The sequence below is a fragment of the Manis pentadactyla genome, chromosome 10, assembly GCF_030020395.1.
Source record: "Manis pentadactyla isolate mManPen7 chromosome 10, mManPen7.hap1, whole genome shotgun sequence".
NCBI classification, from domain to species: domain Eukaryota; kingdom Metazoa; phylum Chordata; class Mammalia; order Pholidota; family Manidae; genus Manis; species Manis pentadactyla.
In genome coordinates, this window is record NC_080028.1 from 17,257,466 (window position 1) to 17,274,182 (window position 16,717).

Genomic DNA, 16,717 nt, shown 5'->3' on the forward strand with positions numbered 1-16,717 from the left:
GGATTGCTATATACTTTCCTCTTAAGACTGCTTTTGCTGTGTCCCACAGAAGTTGGGGCTTAGTGTTGTTGTTGTCATTTGTTTCCATATATTGCTGGATCTCCATTTTGATTTGGTCATTGATCCATTGATTATTCAGGAGCGTGTTGTTTAGCCTCCATGTGTTTGTGAGCCTTTTTGCTTTCTTTGAACAGTTTATTTCTAGTTTAATGCCTTTGTGGTCTGAAAAGTTGGTTGGTAGGGTTTCAATCTTTTGGAATTTACTGAGGCTCTTTTTGTGTCCTAGTATGTGGTCTATTCTGGAGAATGTTCCATGTGCACTTGAGAAGAATGTGTATCCTGTTGCTTTTGGATGTAGAGTTCTGTAGATGTCTATTAGGTCCATCTGTTCTAGTGTGTTGTTCAGTGCCTCTGTGTCCTTACTTATTTTCTGTCTGGTGGATCTGTCCTTTGGAGTGAGTGGTGTGTTGAAGTCTCCTAGAATGAATGCATTGCATTCTATTTCGTCCTTTAGTTCTATTAATATTTGTTTCAGGTATGTTGGTGCTCCTGTATTGGGTGCATATATATTTATAATGGTTATATCCTCTTGATGGACTGAGCCCTTTATCATTATGTAATGTCCTTCTTTGTCTTTTGTTACTTTCTTTATTTTGAAGTCTGTTTTGTCTGATACCAGAATTGCAACACCTGCTTTCTTCTCTCTGTTGTTTGCTTGAAATATCTTTTTCCATCCCTTGACTTTAAGTCTGTGCGCGTCTTTGGGTTTGAGGTGAGTCTCTTGTAAGCAGCATATGGATGGATCTTGCTTTTTTATCCATTCTATTACTCTGTGTCTTTTGATTGGTGCATTCAGTCCATTTACATTTAGGGTGATTATTGAAAGGTATGAATTTATTGCCATTGCAGGCTTTAAGTTTGTGGTTACCAAAGGTTTAGGGTTAGCTTCTTTACTATCTTACTGTCTAACTTAACTCGCTTGTTGAGCTATTATAAACACAGTCTGATGATTCTTTATTTCTCTCCCTTCTTATTTCTCCTCCTCCCTTCTTCATATGTTGGGTGTTTTGTTATGTGCTCTTTTTAGGAGTGCTCCCATCTAGAGCAGTCCCTGTAGGATGCCCTGTAGAGGTGGTTTGTGGGAGGCAAATTCCCTCAACTTTTGCTTGTCTGGGAATTGTTTAATCCCTCCTTCATATTTAAATGATATTCGTGCTGGATACAGTAGTCTTGGTTCGAGGCCCTTCTGCTTCATTGCATTAAGTATATCATGCCATTCTCTTCTGGCCTGTAGGGTTTCTGTTGAGAAGTCTGATGATAGCCTGATGGGTTTTCCTTTGTAGGTGACCTTTTTTTTCTCTCTGGCTGCCTTTAATACTTTGTCCTTGTCTTTGATCTTTGCCATTTTAATTATTATGTGTCTTGGTGTTGCCCTCCTTGGATCCCTTGTCATGGGAGTTCTGTGTACCTCTGTGGTCTGAGAGGCCATTTCTTCCCCTAGTTTGGGGAAATTTTCAGCAATTATTTCTTCAAAGACATTTTCTATCCCCTTTTCTCTCTCTACTTCTTCTGGAATACCTATAATTCTTATATTGTTCCTTTTAATTTGGTCACTCAGCTCTCTTAAAATTCTTTCATTCCTGGAGATCCTTTTATCTCTCTCTGCATCAGCTTCTCTGCGTTCCTGTTCTCTGTTTTCTAGTCCATTAATGGTCTCTTGCATCTCGTCCATTCTGTTTTGAAGTCCTTCCAGAGCTTGTTTTATTTCTGAATTCTCCTTCCTTAGTTCTTGCATATTTCTCTGCAAGTCCATCAGCATGGTTATGACTTTTGTTTTGAATTCTTTTTCAGGAAGACTGGCTAAATCTATCTCCCCAGATTCCTTCTCAGGGGAAGATGTAGCAGATGCCGAAGCTGTCTGGGTTAGTCTTGTCTGGATCATATTTTTTTGCCTTTTCATGTTGACAGGTGCCATTGACTGTCAGCTGGGAGGGCCAAAATTTTCACTTGCTACTGGCCTTTCTTTACTGGGACAACTGCGACCCCTAGTGGCTTGTGTTGGGTAATTGCGTGTAGAGTGGGTCTTTGTGTCTTGCCTGGCCGGAAGGGAGAAATTTCCCTTTCTGTGGGCGGAATTTGTCTCAGGCTGCTTCTCTGCTTTCGCAGCGCCCGGTCGGGTAATGGATGGGGGGGTGCTTGACTGTTTACCTCCGTGAGGGGTCTCAGAGCTGTTGCCCAGGGGGTTAGTGCACCCGGTTTTCCCTGTAATTTCCAGCTGCTGTACTGTGACCTGGGTTGTTTCCGTCAAGCTGTTAAGTCCCTGTCCCTTTAAGACTTTCAAAAAGCCCCCGCTTTTCTTTGTCACAGGGGCATCAGCTTCGGCACCCGCTCAGAAGTCTTACTCCCTGTTCCCCCAGTATCCAGGGCCCCCTGGGCACGTACTGTGTCTGCGCTCTGGCCCGGATGGCTGGGGCTGGGTGTTCAGCAGTCCTGGGCTCCCTCTCCCTCCCGCCGGGAGCTGGGGGGAGGGGCGCTCGGGTCCCGCAGTCCGGGGCTTGTATCTTACCCCTTTCACCAGGCGCTGGGTTCTCGCTGGTGTAGCTGCAGTCTGGCCACTGTCCTGCGTCTTCTGGTCTCTCTTTTAGGGCTAGTTGTGTTTGTTGTATTTTCAAAAGTATATATGTTTTTGGGAGGAGATTCCCACTGTCCTACTCACGCCGCCATGTTGGCTCCGCCTCCAAGACCCCTAGCTTTCCTTGAACCTAGATATGAGCACATGCTTAAGTTTTGGCTGATAGGATGTAAATGGAAGTGATAGGGATAACTTCTAAGAAGTTTCCAGGAAGTGAAGGGTTGTGGCTTTCTTCTCTTCTTTCCTCCTTCCTGCTGGTTGGATTGTGATATGACGGCTGGAGATAAAACAGCCATTTCAGACCAAGAGGTGTCCTTGAGAAGGGAGGTTAGGCAAGGTCAAGCAACAGGATGGAAGGAACCCGAGTCTCTGACACTGTGGTGTGTCTGTAGCCCCAGGCCACCCACTTGCTGACTTGCGCATGAGAGATATTAAGTCACTGTTAATTTGGATTTTCTGTTAACTTGCAGCCAATTGTAATCCTAGCCAATATCTGAGGCAACTTTTCAGGTAGGTTTGATCTAAGTCAAGTCAATGTGGAGGCCATCTTTGAAAGGGAGGATAGGAAAGGTGAGTAGGAGGGATGAAATCTAGGATTGCTGCTGAGAAAGGGGCACCTTTAGGATACACATGAGGGAATGTATGAAAGAACTGTAGGCCTACTGGCCCGAGGACTTGATAGCACACCTGGTTATATAGGAATATATCAGAATATGTCAGGGGAGATGCAACCTGCTTGCAGGAAAGCTGTGGTTCAAGATGTGGAAGGTCAGTTTGACAGGAAAGTGCACTTTCAGTAGGTGCAGGAGAACAGAAAGAATTCATACCAGGGAGCCAGGCTCAGTTAACCCTTTTTCTGAGCTAACATTGTGGGATCGAATAAAGTATTGCATAACCAATGATGACAGTAATCTAAGAAAAATGTGTCAAATGTAAAGTTAGCAGATCTTTGGCCATGTCTGAATTCAAGGGCCACATAGACATCTTTTCAGGTGTTCACTTGAATTTTACTTCCTCTGGGATCTTTAATATATATAAGACATTGTCCTATTTTTCTTGTCTTCAGAATTTTTCTTACTATTAACTAACAACCTATGAAAACATTTTCCAAAATTTATTTTTAGTTTGCAGTGTCTCCCAATAAATGTTTCTCATCATATTTTATAAATATTTAGGATTCCCTGAGAAACAACATGAAATGTGCCATCTCTTGCACGTTCATATGATATGAGCCTTTCTTGGATGGGTGTGTGTGGTGGCTGTTCCTGATCTGCTCCGTCCCTCAGGAGTGGTTTCCTTTTCATTTTGTACAGAGTCAGTCCATGACAGAAATGCTTCTCGAAGCACAGAATGCTATTGGAGAACTCTCTCTTGAAATAGGGACGACCCAGAAAGGGATCCAGTACTTCCAGAAAGCGTGGCCGAAACTGATGGATTTTTTAGAGGATGACCAGGACTTGGTGAAGCAAGAAGGTAAGGTGAATACATGCAGAGGAATGACCTCTTGCTCCAGAGTCGGATGCCTGGGCTGTACCCGCCGTCGGGAAAGGGAAGTAGTGTGTGATTTACAGGCTTGGTTCTTCCGGTGGGCCGGCGGGCGTGTGAGGGTGGACCGTAACGCACTCCTCTTCTGACAGGCCACGTGTTTAGAATGTTGGAGGCCATTGTGGAGCCTCAGAAAAGGAGGCTTCCAGCAGTGAGGATGGTCATTCAGAGCCTGACTCTCTGGGTTCAAATTCCAGTTCTCCACTCACTGGCTCTCTGCTCTTTAAGCTTTCTGGGTCACATTTCCCATATTTGTCAGGAAGTGATAAAAACAGTATCTACATTTCATGTTGTTGTGAGACCGAAAGCGTTCATAGGAGACAGGAGAGCACACAGAACGGTGCCTGGCATGTAGTTGCGAACTCACTGATGGTGGCTGTGATTTAATCTCCTGTGTTTGATGCTTGAGGCTGCTGTGGTGCCACTAAGAGAGCAGAGACAAAAAATGTTTGGTGAGTGAAGATATTAAGCATTTTTGAACCATTGATTTACAGTCAGACTAAACTAAAGGACTCCAGGCTTATGTAATACTGAAAGGGCTGTATCAGTTAGCTTTTACTGTATAACCATCCCTCAACTCAGCAGCTTAAAGCAACAGCCATTTATTATTGTCTGTGGGTCAGCTGGGGGATTCCAGTGGTCCAGGGTGGGCTCAGCACACCCTTCCTTGTGCCCCGGCTTTTACTCTTTCATAGCTGATTTAGCCTATCCAGTAGCTTGGGGATGTTCTAGGTTAAATTCTGAAGTTTTGTTTTTGTAGCTTCTCTGACTTGCCTTTCACTGTCAGCTTTCTTCAACATAATTTCCCTTTCACCTCTCACCAGAAAGGTGACCTCTTCCCACTTTCGGGAAGAATGTGATGTTGGTAATCTCTAACATCTAAGTGCACATAGGTGTTAAACCTTTCTAAGAGCATTTGCTGTTAGAAAGACTCGTGCACATGAGGGAGTATCTGAGGGTAAGATGACAGGTGCTACATAGTAGGGAGGAGGTGGGAAGGAGGGCTCTGGGGTCTGATTGCCTGGGTCAAGTTAGTAACAGTGAGAACTTGGCTATGTCCTTGATACGTTGTTATCTCATTCATTTCCTCATTGGTTAAGTGAGAGTGGTAATAGGATCTTCCTCACAGGATGATCTTGAGGGTTGAGATCCTTTATGTAAAGTGCTGAACAGAATGCCTGGCACATGCCAAGAGTTCAATGAATTGAGTTCTTAGCATTATCATTTTGCTCCCCAGCAGGTAGTTGTTGAGGTACTTGACACCACATAAGCCTCCTTTTGTTCCTTAGAAGACCAGTGCCGTGAGCAAAGAACTGGACTTTCTTTAGAGAACCAAAAACTTGACACTAGGACCATTGTCTCATAAAAGAAAAATCTGAACGCATAGCACACTGACTGAGTCATCGCTACCGCCCCTCTGCTCCACTGCAAATCCGGAGCTTGAAGGGTGTGAGTCACAGACACTTAATGCTGCCTCTGTGTCAGGGGACCTGACCATACTTGGTCTCATTGTCAGAGGTCAACCTTATGAAACAACAGAGAAGCCTTTTTCCTTGTTGAAAATTGTCCTTAGGACAGGATTTTTATAAACATTGGTTAAGACCAGGGGATACTTTGCTGTGCTGTCAATCCTTTGTCCTGGTGGCCAGGAGCCCGTGAGACTGCTGTCACACACTAGAGAAATGATCCATGGGATCCTGAGGGCCTCGTAGAATAGGGATGGGTAGGGCTGGATAAATGAGGTCAAATAAAACATTTTGATAAACAAGACAGAGAAGAATGAATATGGTCTCGAGAGGAAAACTGATACCTTCTCAGCAAAATAAATGTCGCCTACTCTTCCTCAACTCTGTCTCCATCCCTCAGCAGCTACTTTCATCAGCATCCTCCTCACAGCCGGGTTCCCTTACCCCTTCACTTGCCATTTTCTGCCATTTGACTTCCACCGCCACCCAAATCATGTCCCCCACTCCTATGGAAGCCATCAGGAACAGGCTAAATGTGCTTTCCGATCTCGTTGGCCCTCTCCTGCTGAAGTACTGGACAGGGTTTGATGTCTCCATTCCTGGAGCAATGCCCCCCTGGCTTCTGTGATCCCCTCTCTGGTGGGTATTGCCTCTGTCCATGCCTTCTCAAGTTCTTTTGTGGGTTTCCACTTTCTCTCCCAGACTCGTGTCCAAATGGCAGGGCTCTCTGGGTTCAGTTCCTAGGCTCTACTTGTCTCAGGCTCCGCACCTCCTCCTCACGGATGCCTGGGGTTTCTGCCGTCACTCCCGGTGGTGCTGGCTCCTTGTGTCCAGCTCCTTCTCGGAGCTCTATCATCAGCTGCAGGTGTGTGCCTCCAGGTGCCTGTTGCACGTCTCCTTTTGAGTATTCCAAAGTCTCTGGACATTTCCGAGTCAGCGTTCTCAAGACTGAGCACCTCACCTCCTCTCCCTGACAAGATGCATCTTCTCCTGTCGCACCCAGTGTACACACTGTGGCATCGTCTTTATGATATATGTTATCAGTCCCTGTGCCAAACACATTATATACATTTTCTCATTTGCTCCTCACAACTCCGTTATCTTCATTTTGCACATGAGAAAACTGAGGTTTAGGAGATTAAGATGCTTGCCCAGGTTTTAAGTGGCTGCTCCAGGACTAGCACCCAGGGAGTCTGAGTGTGGAGCTTCTGTGCCTAATCGCTGTGTCCCCGCGGGGCCACCCGACTTAGCGCTCAAGCCCCTACCAAGTCATTCTGCCCATGTGCCTGCTGCAGGGCTCCCAGCGCCAGGACTGCAGCAGTCAGGGGAGCCAGCCACTCCAGGCTGCCTACACATCATGGCCGCTGCGCTCGCCCACACCCTCCTCAGTCTTCCTTTGTACCACTGGGCCTCCCTGCCTAGAGCCTCACCAGCTTCCATTTATCCTCCACACCCCAGCCAGGCACATATTCTCAAATGCAAATTGGATCACATCGTTCTCTCAATGAAAATTCAATATGAAAGTTCAAAACTCTTGGGTTTGCACTCAGTGCCCATCCTGAGTGCTCAGTCCTCTGTTTCACTCTCCAATCTCTCCTCCTATTTTGGGAAATCCTCTGAGGGTGAGGTTCAGGCTTATTCACCTTTGCACCCCAGCTCTGTGCCAGCATTCAGTGAATGCTTGTTGAATGAATGAATGAGTGCAATACTTCTTCAGTAGGAAACTTTAATTGAATTTCTCTTTTCTAGATGTCAAAAGAAGCAAGCAACTGAATATTATAAACAAGTGATAAAAATAAAGGAAAATGCAGTCACAGCGACCAGCTCATTGTTCATCAGGAAGCAACTGAGCATTAGCTTAGACGACACTGTGTAAATTAGGTAATTGTGCTGATGTGTTTTTATTAGAAGCAGGTGACTGCCCTTTGTTTCATTTTTAGACTTCATTTATTCTAAAAATGTCTTCAGTCTGGAAGCAAGCAGTTCCTTTTCCACATATTTTCAACTTTGATTGCTACTTATTTACCTTTCCTTATTAGGAAAATGTCTTAGTCTGTTCAGGCTGCTGTAACAGAATATCACAGACTGGGTGGCTTAAATAACAAGAATTTATTTCTCACAATCCTGAAGGCTAGAAGTCCAAGATCGAGACACCCGCAGATTTGGTGTCTGATGAGGGCCCATTTTGGGTCATAGACAGCTGTTTTCTCACTGTGTCCTCACAGGGTAGAAGGAAGGGGCTGGGAGTGGACTCCTAGGCTGGGGTTGGGTCCGTCCCTCTCGCTGCCTGTTGCTTCTGTAATTACTGCTTTTCCCCCTTCATGGGATGAGTTCCAATTCTGTCTTTGAGTTGCTTCCACCAGAATGTTATTATTACCTCTGGTTTCTGGTGAGGGCTGGGTGTCTTCGTCATGGGTACTAGCTCAGCTGGGCGGATTTACATGTTCAGGGCAGTCCTACGGGGTCCTGGGGAAGAACTCCTCAGAGTCTTCATGAGAGAAGGGTCTACTCTCTAGGCTCTGCTCTTGCCTGGGATCAGAGTGGCTGGACCTCACCTTTTACTGCTTCAGGACTTATTTGGCTCAGTAGTCCATTAGCCTGTTCTACAAATAGTGGCCACTCAGTGGATTGTGTCATTTGCCTGGAGCGTGCTGCCAATCTTGGGAACTGAGGAGAATAGAGGGTTGAACTGGAGGCTGCAAAGTGCTTGGACAGTGTGAGGGAGAGTGGGGTGGGGGCATCGGGGGTGTGGGTCCCATAGGGCAGCACTCCCCAACCTTTGTGCCTCCAATAAATGGGTTGTGCCAAATAGAGACCTCTCAGATCTAGGGCAGCTTTATTTATTTCTTCCAGGCAGCTATACAAGAAATATTTTCCATGAAGTGTCATGACTAGAAACACTGTTGGGTTTCCTGAGATCTCATTGCCACAGGACACAATCTACTTTAGCCTAAGTGAGTTGTTTTCATCCAGAGGTGATTTTGTCCCTGAGGACAAAAGTCTTGAGAAACTTTTGATTGTCATGAGTGGGGGCAGGGAGTGCTACTGTCATTGAGTAGGTAGAGGCCTGGGACGCTGCTAAACACTTTACAATACCCAGGACAGCCTCCTTAACAACAAATTATCTAGCCCCAAATGTCAGTAGTACTGAGACTGAGAAACCCTGAACCAATCACTTTCCCCAGCATATAGGTTTGCCATCTGTTTTACAAGAACACATGATTGTTTGCAGCCCAGTCATTTGCTGAGGAAGAAAAAAGGCTTAAAATAGTCAGTGCTTGCAAGGAAAGAATATTTTCAGTCCATAGATTTGGGAGTGTGTGGTGTGTGGACATTTTTTTTTTTCCCAGTAAGGGTTTCTAGGCTGAGTGTATGAAAGATATTGTTTACAAACAGCAAATGCAGATGCAAACCTGGAGAAAATCTATGGAAAAGGAACTAACATACCCAGTCTGGTTGCTTCATATAATATTTTGTTACCAGTTCTGGTGTGTGGTCTAAGATGGAAGTATAATATATTTATTTACTTTCAGCTAAGAAGGCTTCTGTACTTGGAACTGCAGTGTTTCTGTGACTTCTTAAATGAACCTTTAGCAGACATTTCAGTTTTGCAGTCAATCTGCTGTGTGGTTATGATCAAGTATTTTTCTGTGAGGAGCCCTATCTTGCCACCATTTTGTTGTTTTTATCGACTGCTGTTGAAGTTAGTTCATTTAACTTCAATACAATAGGAATATTGTAGATGGTTAGTTCGGATGTTACTGGGAGATTCTTGGGTTTTGGTTTCAATCTGTGGTGGTGAGAGCAGACCAGGATCTTCAGTGCATGAGGATGACAGGGTTAGGAGGGAAAGTAGACTGTCTATGGAGACATGTGGATCTGTTGTCCTTCAATATGTAGGATATAATTTCAGTTTTCCTACGTAGTAGAGAAAAAACTTTTCCTTGACCCTCTTTGGGCCCCTGGGCTGAACATGAAAATTAAACTGAAAAGACAGAAAGAGATTTTTACCATCCTCATTCCACTGGATCCTGCAGACAGGAATCTGGAAGGCTAACTTTGGTAAGAGGTCTTACTTTCTGTGGCTTTTGTAAGAGGTCCGAGATCTAATTGCAGCTTCTGGACCAAGCAAGATGTCCCAGCCAATGGAATGCTACCTTTGTTACCAAAACTGAAGGGGAGGGAAAAAATTTATTTTCCTCCAGGCTTCTGGGTTTTCCTGTTGGGCTGCTGTAAAATTAGACAGAAAACATAGCATAACATGAGAATAGCAAATTTATTACCATGTGCATCAGCTGACAAATGGGAACACACAGCAGTGAGCACCTCCCAGGGGTGATTAGAACGTGGGTGTCTGTGTACCTGAGTAGGGGAAAGGGCACTTTAGAAAAGCAAATTAGTTTTTGGAAAGATACACGGTCCCTTGGAAGAAGAGATGATAGGCAGTTTGTAACTGTCTGTCTGGGCGAGGTGATGGCTTCTTGTGTCACCAAAGAAAATTTGAGTTACCCCAGGGGAGGGATTTATGACATTGAGTCTTTTCAGGAGGCTGTTTAGGCATACAAGAGATTTCAGGAACTCAAATGCCTTCAGCTAAAAGTAATTCTTATGTCAATGTGGCATACTTTGGGGTGGCATATCCTGATCCCTTTTACCTACCTTGACTGGAAAGTGTCTGTCTAATTGGAATGTGCCTGAGTGGACTCCATAAAATAAGAAGAAGCCAGAGTCTCTTATTTTACGGGGACTCCTCACCATTAGTCATTCTTAAAGAAATCTGAAGCCATCTGTAGTAAAAGTGTTACCAAATACTAGTCATGGAAGTAGTCCTCTTTAAAATCGACACTATGTATTTTTGCATTGAGGAACAAAAAAAATGATGGTATACTGACCATTATACTGTACTCGGTTTACATTTATTTTTAGTGCTTTATACATTATAGTGCATGATGGAATTGTAGCAATATTTTATTTTACTTGACTAGTTTGTAGATCTGGGGTGATTTGGAGAATCATCCACCCCATAAAGATAAACAAATCTCCTATCGCCCCCCCTTGGGGCACTTACATATGAACGGCAGCTCAGTTGAAAGGCATTGCTTGCATCCCTCTGCCTTTGTGACTTCTAATTGCTCATGTATGAAATGATCTTTGAGCAACATAGGTTTGAACTGCATGATTCTCATGATGCTCATGTATGAAACGATCTTTGAACAACATAGGTTTGAACTGCATGATTCCACTTACATACAGATATTTTTCAAAAAATATGGGAAAATTTTTTAGAGATTTGTGACAAAAAAAGATGTTTTCTTTTCTCTAGCTAACTTTAGTGCAAGAATATAGTATATAATACATATAACATGCAAAATATATTATTCAACTATTTATGTTATCAGTCAATAGTAGGCTATTAGTAGTTCAGTTTGAGGGGAGTCACAGTTGTATGTGGATTTTTGACTTCATGGGGATGGGGTTGGTGTCCCTAACCTCCACCTTGGTCAAGGGTCAACTGTACTCACTGTTCGTTTCCTGTGTTTGTGGCCTGTCTCCCCTGTGGGGCAGTTCTTTGGGTGCTCTGCAGGGGGCCACCTCTTACTTCGAAGTGGTCCCCTAGGTTCCACAACATGAATTTTATGAATGCCATGTTGCCTGTGTTTCAATTCATATCATTCTAAACATACCTTCTAAATTTGGTAACAGTCTATCTTGGTGTCTTCTGGATTCAGTAACAAACAGAAAAATAGAGGGAAACTAGGTCCCCTGCACTTTAAGGACTGTCCAAAGTGTTCTGAGGGATATGAAAGCCAAAGTTAACTTCTGCCTCCAAGCAATTTCTTGTTTAGTCAGGAGGCAAAGCAAACCTATAATAAAAGAGATAAGGTGAAAGGTTTAAAGCATAGCCTGGTCAGAGGGGACTGAACTGGATTTTAGTTTTAGCTTCGCCACAATCAGGCATGTGACCTTCAGCAGGTCACCTTTCTGGCCCAGGTCTGTTTCTGGCCCTATCTGCAAAATGAGGATGGTGAGTTCTCCGAGGCTCTCTGCAGAGTTATTCCATGCTTAAATGGAAACCAAGACAGTGGTCTGTGGTGGGAGGTTTTGCAGGAAAGCTTCTTGGGGGGCCCCTTAAGGAAGCAGCAGGTATGAATTGCCTGGAAAGGTGTACTCTAGGCAGAACCACATGAACAAATGTAGGAGTAATAGGGGGAGAAGTAGGAAAATTGGCAGTGTGCTGATTGACAGCAGTCCTGCTTGTGGGCAAGTGGAGATTTAAGACTGAAGAAGCCTTGGTGACCAGTGATCCTCTTATGGGCACTAAGAGGCAACATCTTAGGGCTTTTTGGGGGATTCTGGCTAAATGGGCCTAATTGGATTCTTGCTGAAGATAGGCCAGAGTGATCAGACATCACCTGGGGGATGGTGGGGGATGAGGAACCTGATTATCTAGGGTGATCAGGTGTTGAGGATGGCTAAACTGGCTTTATGGGATTTTTGCTAAAACTGGACTATGCAGAGATGAACATGAAGGATCAACAGGCCTAGCTGAAAAAGAGCTCAGAAGAAACCGAAGACAGTTTGGCTAATGAGAGGATCTGTCAGGTGGCAGTCTCTGTTTCAGTTCCTAGGGATATAGCAGTGGACAGGACAGACAGAGGTCAACACTGCCTTCCCTGGGTTCACACTGAGGCAGATGGCTGTCAGACAACTAAGTACAAAACTGTAGCTGCCACTGTGGAAAGTGCTACTAGGGAGATGGTTGTTAGATAGCTGAATACACAGTGGTTTAACTACAATTGTGGAAAGTGCTATCACGGCAAAATGCAAGTACTCCGGGGGACCTTGACCTGTTAGATGGAGGGGGATGCATCTCAGGGAGTTGCCCTCAGAAACTGAATCGGAGGGATGAGAAGTTACTTGCTAAGTATTGTGGGGGTTGTTGGGGGTGGAAGAGCCATCTGGGCAGGGGAAACAATTTGCAAGCTTGGAAGGAGCTAAAATGGCCAGTGTGGCTAGAATGCAGAGACCAGCGTGGGGGAGAGGGTGCACAAGGAGGATGTCACTCAGCCCCTTGGTGCACTCAGGGATTTGGAATGTTACCATAAGGGCAACTGAAAGCCAGTGCAAGGTTTCTGCAAAGCAGAGGGAGTATTAGGAACCTAGTCATTCATTCCTCTAGCATTGTCTGCACAAGAGATCTCTAATATAATAAGCCAAAATAATATTGTGAATCCAGAATTATGAAGAAGCTCAAAGGTTTTTTTGACACCCGTTTTCTGTTTCCTTCCAGTGTGAGCATTGTGACCTCTCTGGCAGACTGAACCCCCAGGTACAGGGACTTTGACATTCATTCTATCTTCAAAGTGTCAGCAAGAGGGCTGGCTGTGAGCACTCTGTCGGTGCAGGGAGGGTGAGGGAGTGGATAAACAGCTTCCTTCTGGGTATTTGTATGTTTGCCTGGGTACCCAGCAGAAATGATGCCTCTGCTCTAGGCTCACAACGTTGACTCAAATTGTATTTTAACTTACTGAAACGATAATCTTTAGGGTTGACTTTTCAGTGTGGATTATATAGTAACGATGATAGTTGTTGCTTGAAAGTCTTGGCACCTTCCTTAGTCTTTTGTTTTACTTTTGATCCACATGTAGAATCCAGTGTCATCCTCCAAGGGGTATGAAAATAATGGGCTTCCTGCGTTGCTAATTTAGAGTTTAATTATCCTCATAACATTTTAATGCGTGAGATTATAGTAAGCATATATTAAAACGATAGATTTGTGAGGGGTGATAAATCCCCAAATTTATTTCTATCACAGTTTTGTGAGGCACTTATTCAGAATGAAATCTGTTTAATATACCTTTTGCAGCTCATCTCCTCTCAACTTTGATCTAGTCTCAAGAGCAAATCTTAATCTAATAGAACTGTTAACTAGAGATTTTAGTGCTAATCCTCTTGATGAAAAGAGCGTTTTTGTGATTTATGTTCCAAGCTGACTCTGACACAGAGAGATCTTATTGTTCTCCTTCTCTGGTAAGTGTTTTAAATCGGCCTATTGAGATATCATTTCAGTGGAAGAAAAAAACAGAAATGTGGCATTTCATATCCCATTATATCAAGCTCAGTGTTCTCTACTGACTTGTGTATTTTGGATGAAGTGTGGTAGATGAACATTATGTTACTTCCCTGTCCCTGGGATTCTTTTAAAAAAGAAATGCCAATCATCTCAGTCAAATTTAGAAGGAAGAAATAAAGCAAAGGCTCTAGTGGGTGACTTTTAGGAGGGTGAGTCAGTCCTTTTCTTCCCATTTGTTTTGAAAATGCTTGGCTCAGCCAGCACTCTCTTTTCTATAGCAGTAGGTCCCTTAATCCAAAGAGTCAGGTAAGCGATACAGACCAACTTTGCATTTTAATTTTAACTTAAACATACACATGTAATTCTTTACCCAACCTTGAAAATTTAGAATCAAGGTCTTTTTTTTTTTAAGTGGGTCCTCTGATTGGAATTAGATGTAGTCTTTTTCAAAATGCATCACCCACACTTCTACCTTTCCTTTCTGTAGGGTGAGAACTTAATTGTGATGCAGTCTGCAGGATCCTCCTAGGCTGCTACCTTGCCTCTCCCTTGATCTTTTATAGTTGTCTCGCACACTCATAATTTGAAAGAATTCCAAAGCATTTAGCATGTTTTTCATAAAAGATAACTTTCATTTCTCACTCATAGCTGATCAGTTTGTATTATACTTACTTCAGTTACTAAAACCGGACTAACAAATCCAATGGACTCTTGCTGGGATTCAGCGGTTAGAACAGAGGGATGCCGGCACAGCAGAGATACGCCTACTAGCCACACGCAGTTAGAGCGTCCCGGGCACCAGGTAGCATGTTTGCAGAGGGACTTGAGGGCCCTGGTTAATCCAGCCATCCCGGTTATGTCTGTTAGCAGGGCCTCCTTTTCACCTGTTGCATGCTTAGTAATTTTTAATGAGCTACACGTTTATAAATGCTCTTGGTTGCGAACAACTGTCAAATAGCCCTTGTAAGTGTAGCAAACTTTTAAACCTGAAAGGGATTCCAGAGATACCTCAGCTAATTTAAAGCTGAGAAAATAGCAGATGTGTCATGACTTACGCCAGTTCAGTTGATCAGAGAATCCTATGATTTAGATACTAGAAGCCTTGAGGCTCAGAAAGATCAAGTGACATTCCAAAACCTCAAAGCTAATAAGTAGTAGATGTCAGACTTGGAACCCAGTCCTCTGACTCTCAATCCCTTGCTCTTTCTGCTGTTTGTGGGCTCTAGGACTTTGTGATCTTGTTAGGAAGAAAAGCACGTAAAAGATAACAGCCCCCCCAACCCCACTGTGATACGTGCTGTGACAGACATTGGTAGAGGGTGTGGGGCATCACAGAAAAGAGGCAGCAAGTAAGACTTTCCAGGGAAAGTGACTTGGCTGTCAGTCCTGACAGGTGTTTGCCTGGTGAAGAAGGTGAGGAAGGGCATTTCAAGCAAGAAGGATAAGCATGAACAAGGGCAAGGATGGTGAATCAGGGCGGTGAGAATCTCTGGAATGGGGAGGATTCAGAGACAATGTTGGAGTGACCAGCAAGGCTGAGAGCATGGAGAATCTTGTCTGCCATGTTAAAGGGTTCCAAAGGGGAGCTGCTCTAGGATTTCCAGCACTAAAGGTCATGAGGAACATTGTATTTGTATTTTAGATATAAAACTCTTGTGGCTGAATAGAGGATGGAATTGGCTGAGAGGAGACGGGAGAGTGTCCTGTGTTCCCTCGACAGGGACAGCAGAAATGCAGAGAAAGGTTGTATTTGAGACTGAATAGGTAAATCCAACAGAGCTCAGTGCTGGATTGGAATATGGGAGGTGAGGGAAAGGGATCAGTCCAGGGTATTCCCCAGTTTGTGGCCACACCAGAGGCCAGTGCAACTGGGTGGATCTGCTGCTTCCATTCCAAGATAGGAAGCACAGGCTGGGGGTGGGGGTGGGAGCCACGATGAGTTAATTTGGGGCATGTTGAGTTTGAATCTCTCGTCTGAGTGGAGACATTCCGGAGGTAGTAGGATATGTGAGTCTGGTGCTTGGGAGCTAGAAGAGAAAAACATTTGCAAGTGCTTAGCATACACTCAGTAGAATGGTTGAAAGAGCCAGGCAGAATATAAGACAAGAAGGTGGAGGAGATAGAACTTGGGAGAATGCCAGTACTTAAGGAGTGGGCAGAGGAAAGAGTTATAGAATCAGAAAAATTATGGAAGCTGAGAAAGGGGAGGGCTGATAACTGGACTACGAGGTTGAGAGCAGACCACTCAGTTTAGCAATGTAGAGGACACCGGGAACCTTTAATTTCGGTGGAGTGGTAGGGACAAAAGCCTGTTTGAGAGAGAACAATGAATTTGTTCTCTCTACCCAAAGGTGGGACCTACATAGGCCCAGCCCCTTGAATTGGTGCAGAGTGAGCTCATGAATATTGGAGGCAGATGATAGAGGTCACCGTTTTCCACCTGCAGCTAGGTCCCTATGAGCAGCAGGTCCCTAATAAGTAGTAGATGTAGGACTTGGAAGCCTGTCCTCTGACCCTAAATCCCTTGCTCTTTCTGCTGTTTGTGGGCTCTAGGACTTTGTGATCTTGTTAGGAAGAAAAGCACATAAAAGATAACTGCCCCCTCACTGTGATATGTGCTGTGACAGACATTGGTAGAGGGTGTGGGGCATCACACACAGCAATGGTCTCAGTGGAGAGGGGTAGAGGACCCCCTCCCCACTGCCCCCAAACACACACACCTTCTTTTATTATTTTCATTGGGGAAGAAATTGAAGGCTCATGGAGACATCCAGTTGCAACTTTTTACTTTATTTGGGACAATGATAGATAGCTTTCTCCCTCCCTAAAATGTATAAGACATACATTTATTGAAAGAATGAGTAAACAAGCTTAATTTCTTAAACTGAAGGGCTTCTGGAAAAAACTTTAGACATAGCACACTTACCAAACAAAAGAAACTTTCAACCAAGAAACTTTAGATATTTCATTACACATTTGTAGCCTGGGCCCTCTACTTCT

At 44.2% G+C, this 16,717-nt stretch overlaps 1 protein-coding gene across 1 annotated transcript in view; it reads left to right on the forward strand.

The window, feature by feature from the left end:
* LOC118915512 (putative tetratricopeptide repeat protein 41) overlaps window positions 1–16,717 on the forward strand; it is a 72,504-nt gene that overhangs the window by 44,399 nt on the left and 11,388 nt on the right. The window contains 3 exon segments of the mRNA XM_057508347.1: window positions 3,946–4,105; window positions 6,346–6,508; window positions 7,393–7,515. Coding sequence (XP_057364330.1) covers window positions 3,946–4,105; window positions 6,346–6,508; window positions 7,393–7,515 — 446 coding nt within the window.